General features: G+C 45.1%; 2 protein-coding genes across 2 annotated transcripts; both read left to right on the top strand.

The window, feature by feature from the left end:
- Window positions 1-9690: 9690 nt before the first annotated feature.
- On the top strand, window positions 9691-14116 carry LOC119288209 (ent-kaurenoic acid oxidase 1-like). Its single transcript, XM_037567845.1, has 7 exons — window positions 9691-10016; window positions 12045-12783; window positions 12875-12964; window positions 13127-13205; window positions 13338-13444; window positions 13536-13657; window positions 13802-14116. Exons 1-7 carry the CDS (start codon window positions 9778-9780, stop codon window positions 13902-13904), a joined length of 1479 nt encoding a protein of 492 aa, XP_037423742.1. The 5' UTR covers window positions 9691-9777; the 3' UTR covers window positions 13905-14116.
- A 4464-nt stretch (window positions 14117-18580) lies between these two features.
- LOC119288208 (eyes absent homolog) lies at window positions 18581-22751 on the top strand. Its single transcript, XM_037567844.1, has 6 exons — window positions 18581-18751; window positions 19499-19751; window positions 19961-20128; window positions 21123-21216; window positions 21835-21990; window positions 22113-22751. Exons 2-6 carry the CDS (start codon window positions 19506-19508, stop codon window positions 22361-22363), a joined length of 915 nt encoding a protein of 304 aa, XP_037423741.1. The 5' UTR covers window positions 18581-18751; window positions 19499-19505; the 3' UTR covers window positions 22364-22751.
- Window positions 22752-22797: the final 46 nt, after the last annotated feature.

Raw genomic sequence — 22797 nt, 5'->3', positions numbered from 1 at the left:
GCAAAGAAAATGAAAACTCTCTCAGGCAACATTGTTTGGAATTACAAAGTGCACCCTTGTGCACAATATGAGATCATTTGAACAAACTATGCCATGAATGTGGCCATAAGATTGATCATTTGGCTTGAAAGCCATTGATCTACCATAACATTTGAGCATTTCTGTGATGGCTGATGTTCGACGACGGTGGTGACGATTTGTTGATGCGAGGGGTGTCGAAGCTCTTGGTGTGGGGTAGTGATGCGTGGCGCCGCAGGCTGCCGGGTGGTGGCCACCAGTCATGCACACGAGGATGGTGTCGCAAGGTTGCCGGGGGTTGCAACAGAAGGTGGTGCTGCAAATAGTCACCAGTGATGCAACATAGCATCGCTGCAGACCGCGGGTGTTGTGATCCAACATTGTCGGGACCAACGGAGTTGCAATGAAGCATTGTCAGGCCGCCAGTGTTGTGATGTAATATCGTATAGGGTCGCCGGAGTTGCAACGAAGCCTCCCCGAGTTAGTCAATATTGTATAATATTTTTGAAAATGAAATGGTGCCCTTTTGCAGTAAATATTGGATAGGTTATTTACATGGGTGAGAAAATATGTAAGAGAAAAAAAAGAAAAAAAACAATTGCATAAGCTTAATCATCATTGGTGGAAACATGTGTGCCATGGATCGATGACATGGCACAGATCCATCCATCCATCCATCCACCCACCCACCCACCCACAGTCCCACACCCACCCGTTGTGTCCCACCCACCCACCCGCTGTGCCCGATGCGGAGAGAGAGAGAGCTCTCCTCCTCCCCTTCTAGATTGCCGCTGCCACCTCCCCTTCCCTCACGCCGCCACCACCACCGTCCCTCCCTCCCTCGCGCCGCCCATTCATCCGAGCATGACGACGCCAGATCCGCGGGCCGCCCATCGTTCCCCATCTTCCGCTCCCTCCCTCCACCTCCCATAGCAGATCCAGCGCCCTGCAGCCTCGGTGTCGCGGCCGGCTGGCTCGCCGGCGCGCGCGTGCTTCAATGCGCGCCGCTCCGTCGAGCTGGCCGGACCACGACGGCATGCGACCTAGGGTTTGCGGGATCCTCAGACGGTCGCCGTACACCTCACTGTAGGGAGGGGTTCGTCGTACTCCACCCTAGCAGTCGATCCCAGCCGTCGCTGCTTCACCAGCCTCCTCCTCTGGCGTCTCTGTGAGGGCGCCCGACGCTAGGCAGGCCGTCGACGCGCCGGACCTCAAGGCCGGTCGTGCTGCTCCTTTTGCCTGTGTCCTTCCCCGACAACGTCCCCATGGCTAGGGTTTTGGATGCGATGGCGCCTCCGTCGATGGTGCGGCTCTGGTGACTCTTACCTCGCCCCACACGCAGCTGCCCATTCATCCGAGCCCGACGACACGAGCTCAAGGTACTCCCTTCCACTCGTGGTAGATCTGTTCCAGTGATTACGTTTCTGACGATCTGTGGTGGTGTAGGTTGGCGGTGAGGAGCAAGGGGGCCGAGAAGCCGGCCGCCAAGGGAAGAAGGGCAAGGCCGGCAAGGACCCCAACAAGCCCAAGAGGGTGCCCAGCGCCATCTTCGTCTTCATGTATGCCCAACACGCACGTCCACCCCGGGATCCGCGCGCTCCTCAGGCTCCTCGCCCGCCTCGTAAGCCCTCTCCCTCCCTCTCTCTCCCCCTGTGCCTCCGGCTTGTGTACATATTTGTCTCCAGCTTGTATGGGTGATCTCCCATGTTTTGATGGTCAGTTAGCTAGATGAGCTTCGTATGCATGCTAGTAGTGACTGGATGAGCTTCGTATGCTAGTAGTTACTGGTCAGTTAGCCATCAAATTTGTGACAAGGAAACTGACACCCTCTTCCTTTCTTCCGAGAGGAGAGGTCAGGTCCTTGCTTGCTAGAGTCGATCTATTTATCTGCATTGTGAAGTAACAACAGTTCTTTGGTCCATGTTAAGATGTCAAGAAACTGATTTTTTGTTGAAACAACCATCAGTCACTCTCAGATACTGCTGACTGCTTTCTGTTGCTAGTATAGTTCAAGCTTCTTTGCCATGTATCTCATTAGGATGTGAACAATCACTACACGCTCACAAAGATATTGACTTAAAATTTTTGTTTCTTTGCTGTCAATGTTTGCCAAGCTATTGAAACAATGATAGCTCAGATCATAGAATAGTCCATCAGTACCCAGTATATAGTCTCTGCTTTTGTTTGATCATAGAATAATTAATTCTGAAGGTTGCATCTGTAAATCTAGATCTGGTGTGATTTTGTGCCTGTAAAACTGAAACTGGTTTCTAACTTCTTCTTCTTCAGTAGGGTGATCAGGTTGGGGAGCTGGTGTCGGCCAGATGGACGAACGAGACCCACAACATGTACATCAGCTCCATGGAGGTGTCCCTCATGCAGCAGCTCTGTGGCCAGCAGCACCACCACCACCATGCCACTCCCGATAGGAGCATGATCCATGTGGGTAGTGGCCATGGGCTCAATGTGCTCCAAGAGGGAGCCTCTGATAACCTCGGGTCTGAGAAGAACGTACCTTGCCCGCGTGATGTTGGTGCACGAGGCACCGATACAGTTCAAGCGATGGCTCCGAAAGCATGGAAGAGGAGTGAGCACTTGCGTCGGAGGAAATCCTGTTGACAGAACCTCAGGTTGTTACACTTTTCATCTTGTTTGCTGATTGTTTCCTTTAGTGTATGTTTTGTTCAGTTTGACAGAAGTTTAGGATTGTTATGCGGTGTTGACTGGCTGTTAGTCTGATATTAATTCAGAAGCATTGATTTTTCATGGTATATGTTGTGTTCAGTTCTGGCAGAAGTTTAGAACTGTTATGCAGTGTTGGCTGTTAGTGTGATATGAATCTATAAGTGTTGATTTTCCTTGGTACATGTTGTGTTCAGTTTTGGCAGAAGATCAGAACTGTTATGCAGCGTTGTCTCTTAGTCTGATATGAGATGCGCATATCTTTTTTGCATCTTATATAGGCATTATGATATGATTTATAAGCATAGGTGGTTATATGTTGCTATGATAAATATAAATATTAACAAGTGCTCATGCATGGCTCAGTACCTTCCTGTTGTTCTAGTTGCTTACAGAATCTTTGATCTACTCCTTGCAACTTAAATTTTTAGGCATTTATCTTCAGAAAAGGGGGTTGTGTACAGTATCAGTATTTCCAGGAATCTGATTATGACACCCGGCGCTATCATGCCCCCCTAAAACACATGAATTTGTTTTACCTTTTCCCCTTCGTGGTTACTGGTTTTTGGCTTAAGGACACACATGTGTTAGTTGTAAGTATTCACTTTTTATTTATTTTTGCAGAATAGTTAGTATTCACTTTGCTGTTCTGCTTTATACATGTGGTCAATGTTAGTCTACTTACTGGTTCAGGACTTGAGGGCACACCTATGTTGTGTGGTGGTATTTTACTTTTCTGTTCGGTTTTATACATGTCCATGGTGTATATATGAATGTCCTGAAATCAAATAACCCTCATAGCATAGGAAATTGGTAGTTTAGCTCATATAGATGATCTTATAGTGAACAGCTTCAGTTGTTTGATGCATGTCACTGCTGTTTATCGCCAGATCTATGTTGGTTCAGTATTAGCTCCTTGGATCTGTGCCCATGCATTGTATTCTCTTCTTTCCATACATGCACTGCATTTCTATATGCCAATGTGCTTTACACATGTGTTCTAAGTTGTCGTGCGCGTGCAAACTGCAGTGCTGCTGTGGCTCTTGGTGGCGGTGAGCATGAAGCTGGGGCGGCCCCACATTGCCCGCAACACGGTGGAGGTGATGGAGAGGCGTCTGGCCATCGACCGGGACCAAAGGCCCCTGTGCTGCCCGCGTCACGGCCAAAGTTTAGTCCCACCTCGCTAGTTGAGAGGGGCGCGCAGTGGTTTATAAGCCCCACTGCCGCACCCCTCTCGAGCTCCTCTCCATTCCAGGCTTACGGGCCTAATTGTGACTGCTATGTCTGATGGGCCTTCTGGGCCTTCTGCGGGCCTGAATCCTGGCCCATGGATGGGTTTCTTGTCGTATTCAGGCCGTGGTGGCCCAGTAGGTGGCAAATTTTTTATTTTTTCCCAGTTTTTTTCTTTTTTGCTTTATTTATTTTGTTTTGTTTCTACTTACAACAAAATACTTATTTATTTTATTTTATTTTGTTTATAATTACTTATTAATTTTAGTTTATGATAATTCTTTTTGCTATTAAAGTTTCTAACAAAAAAAGTTCTTTATGAAAATTCTTTTTTCTTTTAATGATTTTGAACATAAAATACTTTGATAATTTAGTTGCATCAATTTTATATAATTTTAGTTTCAATAATACTAGAGGTTGCTTATAATGTTTTGAACAGAAAATACTTTGATAATTTTAGTTTCATAAATTTTATTTATGTTATTAAAGTTTATTTTATTTTGTTTCTACTTATATATTTTATTAAAGTTTATATTGTTTTGTGTCAAATTACTTATTTATTTTATTTTATTTTGGTTCTGACTCCATTTGTTATTTTTCATGCATTTACTGATTATTTTGAGCTATAAGACCATGAAATTGAAAAGCATTTGAAATGAACTCTGAAAAGGTTGAAAGTTGGCATGGTATCATCATTTCACCCACATAGCATGTGCAAGAAAGTATAGAGGGTTACGGCAAAAACTGGATGAACTTCGTGTACAAAACGGAAAATCTCTTTCGAAGTATCAGGGTTTCATACGGAAACTCGTCTGTTACAAAGGGATTTCATTTTTTTTGAACTTATTTGAACTCCATAGTTTTTCTGTGTTCAAAATGCACCATTCAAAGCCACATTATCAATTTTCAACCCTTTCTGACTTCATTTGTTATTTTTCATGCATTTACTGATTATTTTAAGCTATAAGACCATGAAATTGAAAAGCATTTGAAATGAACTCTGAAAAGGTTGAAAGTTGGCATGGTATCATCATTTCACCCACATAGCATGTGCAAGAAAGTAGAGAGGGTTATGGCCAAAACTGGATGCACTTCGTGTACAAAACGGACACTCTCTTTCGAAGTATCAGGGTTTCATACGGAAACTCGTCTGTTACAAAGGGATTTCATTTTTTTGAACTTATTTGAACTCCATAGTTTTTCTGTGTTCAAAATGCACCATTCAAAGCCACATCATAAATTTTCAACCCATTCTGACTTCATTTGTTATTTTTCATGCATTTACTGATTATTTTGAGCTACAAGACCATGAAATTGAGAAGCATTTGAAATGAACTCTAAAAAGGTTGAAAGTTGGCATGGTATCATCATTTCACCCACATAGCATGTGCAAGAAAGTAGAGAGGATAACGGCAAAAATTGGATGAACTTCGTGTACAAAACGGACAATCTCTTTCGAAGTTCAAAGCCACATCATCAATTTCAACCCTCTCATGAATAGATAAGTGATCAAATTAATGGAAGTTCATCGTAACATTAAAACAAAGTACATGCATAGTTCTCATTGAACAACATATAGCTCTCCAGAGCATCTAATTAAACCATACATTGAAATTATGTAAAATATTTCAATGCAACAACAAATGTGATCATAATCGCAACCAAGGTAACAACTGATCCAACTGCATAATGATACCAATCCTTGGTATGAATGACATATTTTCTAATCTTTCTAATCTTCAACCGCATTGCATCCAACTTGATCTTGTGATCATCGACGACATCCACAACATGCAACTCCAATATCATCTTCTCCTCCAGAATTTTTTTATTTTTTCCTTCAAGTAATTGTTTTCTTCTTCAACTAAATTTAACCTCTCGACAATAGGGTCGGTTGTAATTTCCGGTTCAACCACCTCCTAGATTAATAAAATCTATGTCACGTTGGTCGGCATAATTGTCATAAACAATAAATGAACCAAATAGTTATCAAAAGATAATATATACCACATCCGAATCATAGACAGGACGAGGGTCGACGGGGGCGGATACCAAAACCATCGCACTATATAATAACAAGGAATAATAATAGTAAGAAAATTAGACAAGTATCTATCTGAAGTAAAAAAAATTCTTTCAGAAAGAAGATAAGAACAAGAGGCTCACCACGGTGGTGCCGGCGACGAGATCGGCGCGGGCGATCGACGGCGGTGAAGACGGGGACGGGACGGGACGGACCTCTAAACCTAGACAAATCTCGGGGAAAATGGAGCTCGGAGGTCGAGTTTTGAGAGGAGAAAGATTAACTAGTGTGGCTCGGACATTTCATCAAACAACTCATGTGCATAGGAGGTGAGCTAGAGCACCCGAATGACCTCCCCTTGCCGGCCAGTAAAAACAAAGCACTGTGGAGTGCTCTGCTGTGGCGATGGGGTATATATAGGCAACTCATTTGTCTCGGTTCATGGTAAAAACCGGGACTAAATCCCAGCATTCTGTCCTGGTTCAAGCCACGAACCGGGGCCAATGATTGTGGGCCAGAAGCGAGGACCATTAATCCTGATTCGTGCCTGGAACCAGAACAAATGGGTCCACACGAACCGGGACCAATGCCCACGAGGCCCCGGCCGGCCCCCTGGGCTCACGAACCGTGATGAATTCCCCCATGGGTCCCGGTTCGTACCTGAACAGGGACTAATGGGCTGGCCAGGCCCGAACGAAAGCCCTGTTTTTTACTAGTGTCAGACCAGCTTCTGGTTTCGGCCAAACATGCGTGGAGCTGATCATTGGCTGTCCAAGAACGTCGCAGATGTTGTAATGTATACGAATTTCGTTTCCAATAGCGAACGCCATTAATTAATTAATTAAGCTTGTACTGCAAAACACCACATCTATGATCCATATATAACTGAGAAAATCTTTTCACGTAATTAGCATCATGACCCGTCTTAACAGCGTGCGATATTTCTTAGTACTTTTGTTTACGCCCACCATGCTTATTACACGAAAATAAGTCATGATCATCTCATGGATGCATGTGTATCCTCAAGGGATCTCCCCTCGCTCCACTCAGAAGGGACATGCTGCAGCACCCCTCCTCGCTTACTTGAACTTGTATGCATATTTTCCACGTGGACAAATGTTACACCTGACAGCACATGGTGCACCAATGATCTTTCACACCTCAACCTCTCACCCATGCACCCAGGTTGATGTGTGTCAAATCAAATCTGATCTGATCTGATCTAGCCACTCGCTGACGGTAGCTCTACTAATGTATGTCAAAAGAGACATGGACCCGTAGAAAAAGACAAATTATGATGAAGTCCACAGGCAACTTTTAAAATTATGATATAAGATAAATGGTGTATACATAACCCGTGGAAAGTCTTGATGAAAACCAGCTGGCTAGCATATATCAAAAGGGAGAGGCATGTTTGGCCTGCCGTCCTGTAATATTATCAGAGCGATCAATGTCTTCCACCATGCTGCTTCTACAAAAGACAAATGCAGGCAGCGGCTCCAAATTAACCAGCTTTGCCGTGCTCCAACTACGAAAGAACAAAAGCAGTAGGAGCCATGCATCATGATCACACTGCACTGCACGCATCGATCGGCCAAGAAACGTACGCTCCGCTCCAAGGACGGTTATACATGTCCAGCCGTGGCTAATTGACGCTACTGCTGTCCTCCCTCCTACGCACGCAGAGTATAACTTAATTTAGAAGTAATCCACTGGAAATCAAACAAAGATTTAGAAAATAATTAGAAAAAAAAATGCTTCGCCGCCCCCACCTTCTCCCCCTCTTGCTGCTGCCAGGGCACGTCTCCGAGCAAATCCCGTGCGACGCCGACGGTGAAGGGGAGGTCCTGGGATTGGCGCAGCCTGCTTGTGCATGCACTGGAGGGCTGCGGTGCACTAGTAGAAAACGGGCCTTTAGTCCTGGTTCTGGAACCGGGACAAAACAAACGGGACTAATACCCAAAACCTTTAGTCCCGGTTGGCTTACAAACCGGGACTAAAGGGGCTCCACATGGCCACTGTATGGAGCTCCACCTTTAGTCCCGGTTGGTAACACCAACACCAACAGGGACTAGGAATTTTTTTTATTTTTTTTAAAATGAAATTTTTTATATTGTCTTTTTATTTTCAATTTTCTGAATTATTTGACAATTTAGTCTCTAATCACCCCTCATCACTACTCAAGTGTGGAGGACTCACTTCAAATCGTCTAACTTCCGGGCCGGTCACCCATCCTCTCACTTCCGAGTTCTATGCCCCCTCATTTCCAAGTCTGACAATAGTAAGTTGTCAATCCTACTAACCCTTAGGAGTTGAATTTGAGCATGAAGTCATACGTTTCACCGTTTGAGTTTGAGACTATTATTCTAAAAAACATAAATTTCTTGAATAAGTAGTTTGACCATAGTTTGACAAGAGTTTGACCAAAAAATTAAAAAAACATAAATTTGAGGATAACTTTTTTTCCTTTTAGAATTTGAGGATTCTAAAAATTTGCAAAACGGCTTCAACCCCTTTATTCCCGGTTGGTGGCTCCAACCGGGACTAAAGATTACTAAAGGTCTAATCTTTAGTCCCGGTTGGAGCCACCAACCAGGACTAAAGGGCATCACACCCTTTAGTACCGGTTGGTGTCTCCAACCGGGACTAAAGGTCTCATTTGAACCTGGACTAATGCCTGCTTGGCGCCCTAGCCGCTCGAACCGGGACTAATGCTCACATTAGTCCCGTTTCGTAATGCTCAAGCTTGGACCAAAGCCTTGTTTTCTGCTGGTGGTGGGATGACGAAGGAGATGTGTGCTCAAGTGGTTGTCTTTGTGAGATGGACAGATGGTGCTCATTGCCGGTGTTGGTGATCCAGTGTGACGATTTCCAACGGCGGCCTGGCCTGGCTAAGTCATTGAAGAAGAGGGAGTCGTGATCATGAACTGCAGCGAGCTACATCAGGCCCGAACCTGTCGTCAAGTGGCATGGATGCTTTTCTTCAAGTTTTGGTTAGGGAGTTTTCGAGTTTGGTCTGTGGCGGCGAGGCGGCACCGTTGTTCTAGCGTAGAAATAATATTCTCCCGCTCCTTCCATGTTCCATTGGTGTGCTTATCACCAGCGGAGGTGCCTCAGACGGGTCATCCAAAATCTTGTCGGTTTCGGTTTTCGATGGATCCGTTTGGATTATTGAGCCGACTTTTGTGGTCTTCAGAGTTTCTACAGGCTCTTATCGTCGTTTCTACAGACTTCTCCTTGTGTGCATCGATGACTTTTCGGGCACTGCTTCTACAAGCTCCTGGGTTTAAAAAGTTTGCTCCGCCAGGGAAGAGGCCCAAAGGCGGCATTGAGCTATGCTCGCAGCGCATGCACCGCCGGTAGATCGATGCAGGAGTAAGAAGACTTCAGCACCCCAAGGATATGAATGTAATTTTATTTTCCGTATGGATGTCTCTGTAAGGACATGTGATCTTTTATAAATGGCCTTAGGCCTTCGGAAAAAAAACACTTAGCAGGGCTAAGAAAATCAGGGAGGTTTTTTTTTAAAACTAAATCAGGGAGGTTTTAATGGCAGCAAGAAATACTAGTACATTATATCTGTATATATCCATGCATAATAACGGTGAAAAAGAAAGTAATTACTCTGAAATAGATAAGAGGATATTAATTACTCTGGATTATTTTAACCACGTGCCCACAGCGTGCGCCTATATATACCAGGCGTCAATCCTCGCAGCGTCAGAACAAGACCGCTAGCAAGCTCTCAGACAACACAGGCATCACGCGTGCTGTACCACCACCGGTTGGTTCGTTCGCCGGCGGCGGCACCGCGGTGATCAGCGATGGGGGAGTTGGTGTGGGCGGCGCTGGCGGGGGTTCTGGTGCCGCTGGCCGCGGTGGCGCTGGACGCCGCGGTGCGGGCGGCGCACGCGTGGTACTGGACGGCGTCGCTGGGCGCCGGGCGGCGCGGCAGGCTGCCGCCGGGCGACATGGGGTGGCCGCTCGTCGGCGGCATGTGGGCCTTCCTCCGCGCCTTCAAGTCCGGCAGGCCGGACTCCTTCATCGACTCCTTCGCCCGACGGTGAGCACTTTTCCTTTCCTTTCTCATCCGCACCAGCAATGTCCACGCTCCCTCACTCTCCCCCACGTCCCTTGCATGCGCTTTGGCGCGGGCCGGGCCCGGTCCTTGGGCCTGGGCTTTGGCCCTCCGCCGACCCGGTCCACCGTAGACCGCGCTGCCACGTGTCGTGACAGAGCATCAAACACTAGTTTTCTTTTCATGTTGTTTCTGGTTTCAACTTTTTGATCGGTGTCTTAGCATACAAGATACCCTCCTTTAATAATAATAATGATGATAATTAATAATAATAATAACAATAATAATAACCAGTTATTATTATTTATTTTGTTATTTATGGGAACTTAAAAAGTTTGGTTGGTCCTGGAAAGATAAGCCCAACCTTTCTTGCTTTGGAGATGTGTTTGTTTGTCTTGGGCAAAAGTGTGCTTTGGAGGATCTGCTGTTGGTGAATGGATGGATCACATGAACTGCTTTGGGGGCATGCACACATCACAAGATGCTCCTCCCTTTGTGCATGTTCATACATACAAACATACCCATAATATAAGACGTTATTACCGTCAATATATGAGATTTCTTTTGGTCTGTTAAGGCCATGTTGGAAGGCATGTAGCGGCAAAAATCCGTCCTCATCACCAACAACATCTATCTATCTATCGCCCAGTAGCTAGCTAGCATCCCATCTCTTCAGTCAGTGGGATGCTCTCTTCTTTTGCACCCATACCATCTGCTTGTTCTCATCCTCCCTGATGGAAAAGTATATAGGATTCCGAGTTGTCTTGTTCCGAATTCCGATGTATCTGTTTCTGTAATCTAGCTCACAAGTTCCCATCCATCTGGATTAGATTTAGCCTGACTCATCCATCAGATGCTCTTCAGGCATGCATGCATCCAAAACCCCCTTTCAGCTTTGCTTGGATGTTGCAATGTAGTACGTACTATGGTTCGGAACTGCAAAACGGAGGATTTTGTCCGCAATTGCTGTCGATTTTGCGGCCTCATTTTCATAGGGTTGATGTACATGTTCCATTGGTCACCGGCCTGATATGAAATGCAATGCTGGCTTGGCACCCACCCACACAAACTGTCCGGCGAATTATCCACCACTTTCTTAACTGTACCAGATTTTTTTTTTCGATAAAGGGCATTTCATTGAATTGAAATTTCGAGGTGATACAATCGCATCGTAGGAAGAACTTTCTTAACTGTACCAGATGTCTCTTCACAAATCTCTGTTACCACTTTCTTAATTAACAGTAGCAGATGCTTACTGATTCCTTTTTTCTTGTCATTAGTGGGCAGGCCTGCCAAATTTAATCGGGTCTATATGAAAAAATTGTGGTGGCATATTCTCTGATAGAAACTGTAATTCGGTTCTTGAGTGCAGGCCTGAAAAAGGAAATCGGTAGCTGCTTCTTTCTGCCTGCATGTCTATGTTGCTGCTATTTAGAAATATTTATACTTTATTTTTTTGTGATAAAGAGTGTGAATAAAAGGATGATTTGACACTAGAAAAGTAGTTTTTGAGACTTTTTTCCTGTCCAGAAAAATATCGGCAGCAGATTCCTTCCATGGCACAGATGTCTGTTGCTACTTTTTATTAAACTGTACCTGATGTAGATATGCCCTGCTTGCTAATATTTTGCTCTGTCATCTAATGATAGTAGAACAAATTTGGTCGGCATCAGACATTGTAGTGAACAAAAAAACTACTAGTAGTAAGTATATTCTGCTAGTAGGCAGTATTTCAATTCCATAGTGCAGGAACTTTGATAAAATAAGTAACCTAGTGATTTGGTGCTAGCTTCTTTTAGCCTACATTTTCTTCTTCAGACAGGCACTTTGATGATTGCATTCTTCAGAGATTGATTCTCTCTGTTTATTTTATCTTTTGCAACAAAGCAAATCAAAATTTGATTCATTACACGAGCAGAAAAAAATGTTTGTGTTCATGAAAATTAATGGAGATGATGACAGGAATCCATGGCAGGACAATAGCATTGAGCTGAATTTGCATTTCCATGGCAGGTTCCGGCGGGCCGGGCTGTACAGGGCGTTCATGTTCAGCAGCCCCACGATCTTGGTGACGACGCCGGAGGCGTGCAAGCAGGTGCTCATGGACGACGACACGTTCGTCACCGGGTGGCCCAAGGCGACCGTCGCGCTCATCGGGCCCAAGTCCTTCGTCAACATGGGCTACGACGAGCACCGCCGGCTGCGCAAGCTCACGGCAGCCCCCATCAACGGCTTCGACGCGCTCACCTCCTACCTGGGCTTCATCGACGAGACCGTGGTGACCACGCTCCGGGGCTGGGCGGACCGGGGCTCCGACTTCGAGTTCCTCACGGAGCTGCGGCGCATGACGTTCCGGATCATCGTGCAGATCTTCATGGGCGGCGCCGACGAGCGCACGGCGGCCGAGCTGGAGCGCACCTACACGGAGCTCAACTACGGCATGCGCGCCATGGCCATCGACCTGCCAGGCTTCGCCTACCACAAGGCCATCCGCGCGCGCCGCAGGCTCGTGGCGGCGCTGCAGCGCGTGCTCGACGACCGCCGGGCCAGGGGCTGCAGCAAGACCGCCGGGGTGGACATGATGGACCGGCTGATCGCCGCGGAGGACGAGGGCGGGCGGCGGCTGCAGGACGACGAGATCATCGACGTGCTCGTCATGTACCTCAACGCCGGCCACGAGTCCTCCGGCCACATCACCATGTGGGCCACCGTGTTCCTGCAGGAGAACCCCGAAATCCTCGCCAGGGCAAAGGTACCTTGGATGCAAGCTCTTCACAGCTCCATTGACTGATCTCCTCATGAAGAGGTTGATGAATCTTCTTCATCTTGTTGTTGTTGTCCAGGCGGAGCAGGAGGCGATCATGAGGAGCATACCGCCGGGGCAGAAGGGGCTCACCCTCCGGGACTTCAGGAAGATGGAGTACCTCTCACAGGTAACAACATTCCTCTCCATACACTCTGCCACTCCTGAAATTTCCTTCATTCACTCACTCACTCACTCACTTATGCCTGATGAACAATGCTCCTCTGCTACCTGAAATCAAAAGCGAAAAATGTGGTGGTCATCTTCTGAAAGAAACATGATGCTTTTGTAGGTTGTCGACGAGACCCTGCGCTTCGTCAACATCTCCTTCGTGTCGTTCCGCCAGGCGACCCGCGACGTCTCCGTCAACGGTGCGCTCTACTCTATAGATAGATCAATCCACCGTCATACACACATCCCGAGTTCATCCTCAATGCATCATAGTATTTGAGTTTCATGGTCGACTGAACCTCTCTGTAACCTGACACGAACAAAATCTTCAGGCTATCTGATACCCAAGGGGTGGAAGGTGCAACTCTGGTACAGGAGCGTGCACATGGACCCTCAGGTGTACCCTCACCCCAACAAGTTCGACCCTTCAAGATGGGAGGTTGGTGACATTCTTCAGCACTGAACTTCTGAACGAAATCTGCATTTCCTCACAGCTTGAACTGATTGCTTTATTTTTCCTTTATTCTCAGGGCCCGCCGCCGAGGGCCGGGACGTTCCTGCCGTTCGGGCTCGGCACGAGGCTGTGCCCGGGCAACGATCTTGCCAAGCTCGAGATCTCTGTCTTCCTCCACCATTTCCTCCTTGGCTACAAGTAAGCTGCCAGTCCACCACTGCACTGTCAACTGTTCCTGCAACATTGCAATGCAGCAGCTGCAACCAACGGTGACTCTGTGTTAACATTCATTTTGATCTCACTGCCAAAAAAAATTAAATTTGATTTTGTATCTGAATGCAGGCTGACAAGGAAAAATCCGAACTGCCGGGTGAGGTACCTGCCGCACCCCCGGCCGGTGGACAACTGTCTGGCCAAGATCACCAGAGTCTCATCCTCCCATTGATGGTGATGAAAACAGAGAATCCAAAACCCTAGACGGCGTCGCCGAGAAGCGCCAAATTCAGGAGAACTCATATGTCCAAATAAAATAAATAAATCGCGAGGAATCGTTGTCGCGATGAGTCAAAGTTGCCATCGTTCCTTGTTTTTAGCTCTGTCCTAGGACTCAGACATGCTATGCTGAAAAAGACATTTATGTCGAAACAAAAATATCAATAGTGTTGGCGCCAAATTAATTTTGCACCGAAACCTTGGGTGACTTGGCACGCCGAATGGTCGCTACCAAGCCCAACTATTATTCAATTAACTAAAACACAGTACGGTATAAATACTTGAAAAGGCGGGAATCTCAGCATGGAAGGAAGAGCACTGATGCCTCACCATCACCTGGATGGCACTCCTGATAAGTTAACTTTCCAATTACAACTTGAAAGAGAACAAAATCTAAAAAGGCACAGAACTTGCAAAACGAAAAAAGTATTAAAAGTGGTTTGTCATGAGCATCGATGCCTCAGCATCAGCTGCAACATTATTAAGGCAAAGTCATGTGTACTGCATGTATTCTTTGCAAACCAAAAATAAATTAGATATGTGCAAATTGGGAAAAGACGAGTGAGATGTGCAAAGCAGACGCGACTGACGTGGCTTTAGTCTTTAGGACATGTACATTCATTGACAACCTAAATGGCATCGCCAATTTTAGGAGAATCCATCTTGCGTGAGAACAGAATAAAAATGTAATAAATTGCGAGTTGTCATTGTCATCGATTAATCACAGCCATTTCTTGTTTTTTTGTTCCGTCCTAGGGCTCAGAACATTCTGAATTCTGGGTTATGTGAAAAGGATGTCTGCTTGGAGACAAAAACATCGATGGCAACTTGATTTGTCGACTCGCCAAACTAACTTTATGCCGAAACTTTGGTCGACTCACCACATGGATTGGCGGTCATCGGATGCAATTATACGACTAATTAAAAGATAATATCATGTAATATAATACCCGAAAAGGCGAGAATCCAAGCATCACTTATGCCTCACCATGAGCAAGATGGTGCTCCTGATAAGCTATTTTTTAATTACAACTTACACTCCCCCGCAAAAAAAACTTACACCATCCAAATTTCTATAATAAAAAGGAAAGCTTGCTACAGAAAAAGAAAAAGAAAGTTGTTTATAATGAGCATCTATGCCTCACTTTAAGCTGCAATATTACAATGGCGAAGTCATATGGGCTGCATGTATCTTTTGGAATGAAAAAGGAAGAAAAATGATGAAATTGAATCCCTAAACTCTATATCTCATCGTCGATCCAACAAAATAAATAAAATCACGAGGTTTCGTTGCCGTTTATGACCCAAAGTTATCCTTGTCGCTTGTTTAATGTTCTGTCCTATGACCCTGAATTGCCTGAATTCTAGGTTATGCAGAAAGAGACATCTGCACAAAACCAAAAATCTCGATAGTGATTTGATACGTCAACAAATGCTTGGTTTGGCACATAGGTTGGCGGTTCTCTAGTTAGGTTATTCTACTGTTAATTAAATTACTCCCTTCGTCCCAAAATTCTTGTCTTAGATTTGTCTATATATGGATGTATCTATTCACATTTTAGTGTTAGATACATCCGTATCTAGATAAATCTAAAACAAGAATTTTGGGACGGAGGGAGTATATTACTATATAAAATACAAAAAAAGGCGACGATCCAAACAATTGAAAGAAATAGATATCCCTGCCGACGCTGTTGATGCCTTGCCGTCAGCTTGTTTTCTAATTACAACTTGCAAAGGAAAAGAAAAACCGAAAGAAAGAGGAGAATTTGCAAGATAAAAGGTTTTTTTTTGCGATGAGCATTGATGCCTCACTCACTATCATGTACACCATTATTAAAGCAAAGTCATATGCATGTGTTGGGAGTACTCTCTAGAACTATAACTTGGGACCCCTTTACTGTTGATATCGTAGACATATTTGACATATGTATAGGCAAAATGTTACCAATAAAGACAAAAAAAAATGGAGAGGCCCGGGTACACCCCCATTGTAAAAAAACCACTAAAAAGCATTCAAAATTAAATAAGTACATATGTATATATTACCATGAAATTTTCTCCTAAATGGGACGCAACCCCAAAACCTCGTAGATAATAGTTTTGCAGCATCAAAAACATGACACTGATCATCAAGTTAAATAAACAGGTTCATAAAGAATTCAACACAATTTACTGGTTAATCCTGCTTGAGTAGACATTGTCCAATTCGCGTGAGATCTAGATCCTGCAACAGACTAGTTGTTGCGGTAGGGAAAATTGCAACAACGGCTCAGTTGCAAAACCAGATTGCTCCCCAAACCATTCGATCAAGATAGATCTGACGGCCACGAAGGCGATGGACGCATTGTTATCAGCCGGCTGATAGCAAACATTTCCCATACTTAATTTACGCATGGCTTATATCTCCTTTTCCCATTTGCTCACGACTTGGCCCCTCTGACCAAGGCAATTGTCGTGGTCAACTAATCAATTTCATCGGCATAACTGCTATTGCCTTCCTATGACTTTCCACCCTATTCTAGGCCAAAAAGCCGGAGACCTTTCTATATTTCGTATATCTTATACTTCAACCTCTTCACGTTCTATATCCATATTTGACGACAGAGGGCAAATTTAAGCACCCTTCGAAATTAGCGGCAAATCTGAGTAGTGAGATCCAGTTAGGGGGCATAAATGTAAATGGTCCATGTATTTTTTGTTCCTCACCAAAACAAAACAAGGGAAGATCCTACACAGCCTCAATTTGTCGACACACCTAAATTAATTTTGCGCTTACAATTTGGTTACTTAGTCGGCGCATATATAATATTACTCGAAAAGCAGGAATCAACAGAACAATCTGTGGTTGGATGGTTAGGAGGACAGTGGCATCTTCAGTCCATCGGGGTTCAAGTCCTAGATTTCACATTGGTGCTCGCATTTTGCTAGATTTATTTCAGGCTTCCCCCAGCGATGCACGTTCAGTGAGAGGAGACGTTCCTATCGACAATGAGACGCCCGTGGTGACTTCGTCAATGTCAATATGCTAAGCCGGCGCGGTCTCTCGAAGATACTCATGGTGGTAAGGTGTGCGTGCATACGTTTTTAGGGGTGAGTGTATGCTTGTGCATTAAAGCGACTTCGATTATACCGTGTTCTTGAAAAAACGAGAATCAACTACAACTTGGAAGAGAAAGTTGTCTCAAAAGGGTTTTGTGAATTGTGATGCCGCTAGTGACTGAATAAAGTGATTGAGCAAATGGCTTTCTAGTCTAGGCTAGCAGAGGTAACACGGAAGCGTGCAATCACGTGGCTGATTATGCCGACTGACGTGGCCAGGATACGTACACGCAGGCTTCGATTCGAGCACCTGATCAAGCAGGGCAAGTGACACGTCACGTCGGCATCGTGACAACGCCAGGCGTTGCAAAAAGTTATACACCCATCTGGCCTGCCACGTGCCCTGTTTGTCTCTAGCTTTATCGTCCCGTGTACAGAACTTACATGTCACTCAAAGTATTTGTAGACAAAAACGGTTCGATTTGTTGTATCAGGCGAGTGACTCACCAATTTATTTTTGTTGCCAAATTTAGAGTGCTCACCATGCATGCCACGTGGCGAGTGACTCACTCAGTTGATTTTATTTGTCTTAGGAGAAAAATGGTACTAGTGGTATTCGGAACGTCTAAAGAAAGACAATGCCTTGACGAAATAGATTTCGGTAATTAAGTTTTGTTACATAAGTTTTCTCTCGGAAACAAAGCATAAAAATGTCTAAAGTTATCCTCTTTTCCCACTTGGTTTTCGACCTGGCCCCTCTGACCGAGGCGTCTGTCGCTGCCACCTGATCATTTTCATTGGCATAGCTGCTAGTATTTTCCTACGATCCTCCAATCTCTTCACGGCCAAATTGCCGGAGACCTCCTTGTAGTGTCATTTTTATCCGTGAAAGGGGCCACGACGAAGACGAAGGAGAAACGACAACGAGAGGTCACGCGAACACGTTGAGGTGGTAGCGGAACAATGCCAACCATGCGACCGTCTAAGAGATCCACGGTCGTGTAACGCCATTCAATAGTTTTGGCGTTCTATCCAGGGTGTCAACGCACAAGAACATTGGGCCACACGGATGCACTGAGGCGGTCAAGAGAGAGGTAGCGCGCGCGAAGACGACACCTAGACGCGCATCTAAAGAGCCACATCACGACATGAAACAACAAAACAATATACCCGATCAGTCATTCGGTCTGCCAACATCTAGACTGGCTTGTGAGAACATGGAATTGTCATGCTTGTAAAATTACCACAATATCGGCCACGCAACATTAGGGAATATCAGGGACCGAGGTCCTGCTCCTTTTCTAAAAAAAAAGAGAATATCAGGGACAATGATCCAACTATAAAAAGAGAATATCAGGTTGCCTCAATGTTCATTTTGATGAAGAAAAGAAAGTGAAAAGCATGCTCGCAAACATGACAATTTCTTTTTTGCAGGGTCACGAGGATAACAAGTTGCCAAACGAAAAGCCTTGAGGAGGTTGGGCTCAATCCTCTCGATCTCTACCGTTGATTATGATCAACGGATGGGATGAAGCCACGTCCGTTCTTCTTCTTCCCCATATCTCCGTCCCTGTCTCATAGAGAGGAGGGCAGAGCAACAGCATATACTACTCCTACTCATCAGAGCTCCGGCTCCCGCCGCCGCCGGCTTCGCATCTCCGGCGCCACCACCGCCGCCGCCATCCTCCTCCGTCGTAGGATCCTCCGAGCTCGTGCGCCCCGCTAGGCCTGCCTGGTCCTCGCCGAATCTCCCGCCAGGTACCGCCCCATGCCGAGCACGGAGATTTCTTGGCCGTGCTGCCCCTCTTCTAGTTCGCCGGCTTGGAGTTCAGATCCGCCAGGGCTCCGGATTGGTTTTTATCTCGCTGCGCTGGTGGCGAACCCTAGCCTGGTGGCCTGGATTGGGTTATCCCGGGAGATCAGTCTCGCTCTGCTGATTTCTTTGCTCCCTCTCGGCGATCTACTCCGAATTAGATCTCGATGGGACGGATGGGTACTCCAATCCAGTCCAGTCCATCCGAACCCAATCCATCCGATTCGTTGCGGCTTGGATTGGTCTGTGGAAGCACCAATTGCTAGCTGATTCTGGTCTCCAGAGGATACTCTACTTGGGTTCAGTTCAACTGAATGTGTTCTGCCGTAGGTCTAGGATAAGAGGGATCCTTCTTGATCTGACGAGGGCGGCACCGCGGGGAAAAGGGGGCGATGATTCCGGACACAGAACAGGGGTTGTACAAGGGGAATGAACATTTATTCTTGAAACAATTTGGCTGTGTTTTGGAAGGGAGCATATGCAGTTAGTGTAGTATATGATAGCATCAAGCTTCAGGATTGGACGCGGTCTTCCGTGTTGCCGTCTAGCGGTAGCGTGCATGGTAACATTAGAATGGAATTTTGTAACTAGCGGCGCTGTTCGATAGCGTGCCGACCTGACGGCGTTGCTTGATTTTAGCTCGTCCGTGCAATCGTGGATTCTAGCGTGACGTGATCTGTGTTTGTCGACAGGTGCCGAATGGAGGAGGTTGTCCCTGCTTCAGCTAATAGCCAAACTCCGACTGGTGATGCTGCGGCAGATCAGCCTATCAACGTGTACGTGTGGGACTTGGATGAAACACTTATTCTGCTCAAGTCCCTGCTAGATGGGTCGTTTGCCGGGCATTTTGAAGGCCTCAAGGACCATGAAAAAGGTACTGAAATAGGCAAGCGCTGGGAGAACATCATTCTTGAACTCTGCGATGAGCACTTCTTCTATGAGGAGGTCAGTCAGACACCTCAAATCTTGTCTGCTCACAGCTTACTAGAGCAATGCGTTTCTGTATGCACGTCATTGTGCCTAAAATACCAAAACTGTACTGTGTTTCTTCTTTTGATGTTATGGACAGGCCATCTGGCTGCACATTTTACAATGTGTGTCCATGTTATATGTCATTGCTATCTACTGATAGTCTTGTTCTCTCATGTATGCAGATTGAGAACTACAATCAACCCTATCTCAGTTCTTTACATGAGTATGATGATGGGAAAGACTTGACAAAATATGACTTTGAGGCCGACTGCTTTAGTTCTCCTTTTGATGATGCGAATAAAAGGAAGCTTGCCTACAGGCATCGTGCTATTGGAGACAAGTATGCAAAGGTGTCACAATAATTAATTTATCTCACTCTATTTCCTTCAACTTTTGTTAAATGATTAAGCAGTGTTGTTGCATTTAGAAGTGACCTTCTACGTATGCTGACATCCAGTGTCCGTATTACTCGTAAAAACTATAATATTTCATTCCGTTTCATGAAATGACTGAACAACTCATATAACATGATGAGTGAATTCATATAGTAGCAGTCTCTATTTTCTGTAGCAACGACTTCTTTTGTAGCACGAGACATCCAATTTGTGCCTGGCCTTAATTTTCGACGGTGTATAAAAAGTGGTAGTGCTATGTTAGCCAATTCAGTATGCAAACCTTTTGTCGGTACAACTTCTTTGACATGCATATCCTGATCTTGTAACACAAGAGATCCAGTTTTGTTTAGAGATGTCAAGATCTTTTCCTTATGAGCATCCACATCGCGTAGTAGTCTACTAAACATCTGGTTATTTCTGCAAGAGCTTTACATTAAGCACTCACCGTATTTAAATAGTTACCATAGTTTCCTTTTCCTTTTTTGGCTTTGTGTGAGGGTGGGGGTGGTCTTGTATCATGGTGATGGGGAATGTCAGGAAAGTGTCTGTTCTGTAAATTACGGTCAGGCAGCTGAACTGCAGTAGGTATATGACTTTAAGTAGACACCAGAACAATGGTAAGATGCCCCTTCTGCAGTGATTCACCAGCAGTTTGTGTTTCATTGCAAGCACTTTTGTACAGAGGTTTAGATCTTAGCAGTTAGCAAAAAACTTAGTTAAGAAATGGTTAGTAAATATGAGGTCTTGTAAGTTCTGTACTGGATATTTTCAAATCATCGTAACTGAATAAATACTTCCTGCCATCATTTGGTGTTGGAAAGCTCCTCAGCTTCTGTTTAGTTGCTACTGTTGGACTTATGATTGCTGCAGTCATTAGTATCTGCATTCTAATATTTCTGTTAGTGTCATGTTTGAACCACTAAGCTCAGCTGCTTTTTTGCTTCTTCAGGGTTTGCAAAAAATTCTGGACCACCGCATGTTCAAAGTCTGGAGTGATTTGTATAGTTCAACAGACAAATATACTGATGGTTGGCTTTCTTCAGGTATTCTGATTCATACTAATTTGGGGGAATTTTTTTACTAATGATAATGTATCAATATTCAATCAAGAGATAATTCTGATATTTCGTTTGTGATTGGTCACAATAGGTTGTGGCCATCCATTGGGGCTATAAGTATTTATTTCCAAAAGTCGGCTAGTGCCTAATAAAACTCCTTAATGCAAATTATGTAATCCAAGATAATAATTGTAATATCGAATCAAGAGACTGTTGAATTTTCTACTTTCAGCAAGTGGAAAAGAAGAGGGTGCTTTCAGTTTCTTGGTGCACTAGATTATGCTATGATCATGCTATACATGTTACCACCAAGAGAATACATTACGTAATGAATAATATGTTACAATCTAGAATTTTCCTTTTTGGGTTTCCGTATGTACCCCTGGTTTAAGAAGTGGGGGAAATATGTTCAAGTGATGTTATCCTTTGATAGCATTCTTGTGAACTTTAATAACCTTTTTGTGCACTGAAATTGTTTGTCTACTCTAAAAAAACTGAATTACATGTACAATCTAAGCTTACTATTGGTTCAATTTTGTATGCTTGAATACTCAATACTGTTCTGTATGCTTGAATACTCAACACCGTTCCCCTGCTATGCAGCTCATAAGTTGCTGGAAGAAGCGCTGGGTAAATCAACACCTGAGCCTGCTGTCAAATCTTCAAGTATCAATTGCATAGTGACTTCAGGGTCCCTGGTTCCGAGCATTGCCAAATGTTTGCTGTATCGCCTGGACGACGTGGTATCATCTGATAATGGTTCGCCTCTAATGTTGTCGCAACTGTTGTTTGACCGCTTCATCTGTGTTTGCATATTGCAGGCTGTGAATCTGTTACCTGAAATATACTAATGGCAACAAATTGTCTCCTTGCTTGAGCAGTTTACAGCTCATGGGAATCGGGGAAGCTGCAGTGCTTCAAGTGGATCAAGGAACGGCACGGCGGCCCGAACGTCCGCTTCTGCGCGGTTGGAGACGGCCCCGAGGAGCGCAGCGCAGCTTCCATAATGAAATGGCCGTTCGTCAAGATCGAGATCCGCCCAGATGCTCCTCACAGGTTCCCCGGCCTGAGCCTGTCGACGATCCATGGCATCATGGATGCTGTGTACCAGTCATCGGGCAAAGACGGTTGACTTCTGATGCCCCCCGCGGTGTAGATGTCTTGAGGCATCGATCGCCAAAAGGAGGAGGCCAGTGAGGTGATAGTTCAATGGAACCGCATAGTGGAGATACCATATATATAGGAGGCATATTGCCCTCCCTGCCTGGAGGATCCGGAGACGCCTGTGAGATAAATAAAGAGCGCCCGACCATATAGTTTGATCCGTTCCGGCATGTTTGAATCGAATTCTGCCAGTGTTGGCCCATCTTTACTGTCATCTTGGGAATCATCTGCTGTTGTAAGTCGTAACTGGTTGGTTGGTTGTTGTCGAAAGTCTGTATCTTTGTGCTTTGGCATCTCAGAGTTGATGGTGTACATGGGAAATCTGGTTGAGCGAAAAGTCCATTTAGCCCCCTGAATTGCCGAATCCTTTACTACCTCTTTGGTTTGCAGGCAGTTTTTTTT

The sequence above is a fragment of the Triticum dicoccoides genome, chromosome 4A, assembly GCF_002162155.2.
Source record: "Triticum dicoccoides isolate Atlit2015 ecotype Zavitan chromosome 4A, WEW_v2.0, whole genome shotgun sequence".
NCBI classification, from domain to species: Eukaryota; Viridiplantae; Streptophyta; class Magnoliopsida; order Poales; family Poaceae; genus Triticum; species Triticum dicoccoides.
The sequence above is the reverse complement of the archived record's forward strand: the minus strand, read 5'-3'. Positions and strand labels throughout refer to the sequence as shown.

Coding starts and splice junctions, on each gene's coding strand:
- LOC119288209 (XM_037567845.1), top strand. CDS start 9,778: ATGGGGGAGTTGGTGTGGGCGGCGCTGGCGGGGGTTCTGGTGCCGCTG. Junction 12,965..13,126: donor AGATGGAGTACCTCTCACAG/GTAACAACATTC, acceptor ATGCTTTTGTAG/GTTGTCGACGAGACCCTGCG. Junction 13,206..13,337: donor CCGCGACGTCTCCGTCAACG/GTGCGCTCTACT, acceptor CAAAATCTTCAG/GCTATCTGATACCCAAGGGG.
- LOC119288208 (XM_037567844.1), top strand. CDS start 19,506: ATGGAGGAGGTTGTCCCTGCTTCAGCTAATAGCCAAACTCCGACTGGT. Junction 19,752..19,960: donor AGCACTTCTTCTATGAGGAG/GTCAGTCAGACA, acceptor TCATGTATGCAG/ATTGAGAACTACAATCAACC. Junction 21,991..22,112: donor CGTGGTATCATCTGATAATG/GTTCGCCTCTAA, acceptor TTGCTTGAGCAG/TTTACAGCTCATGGGAATCG.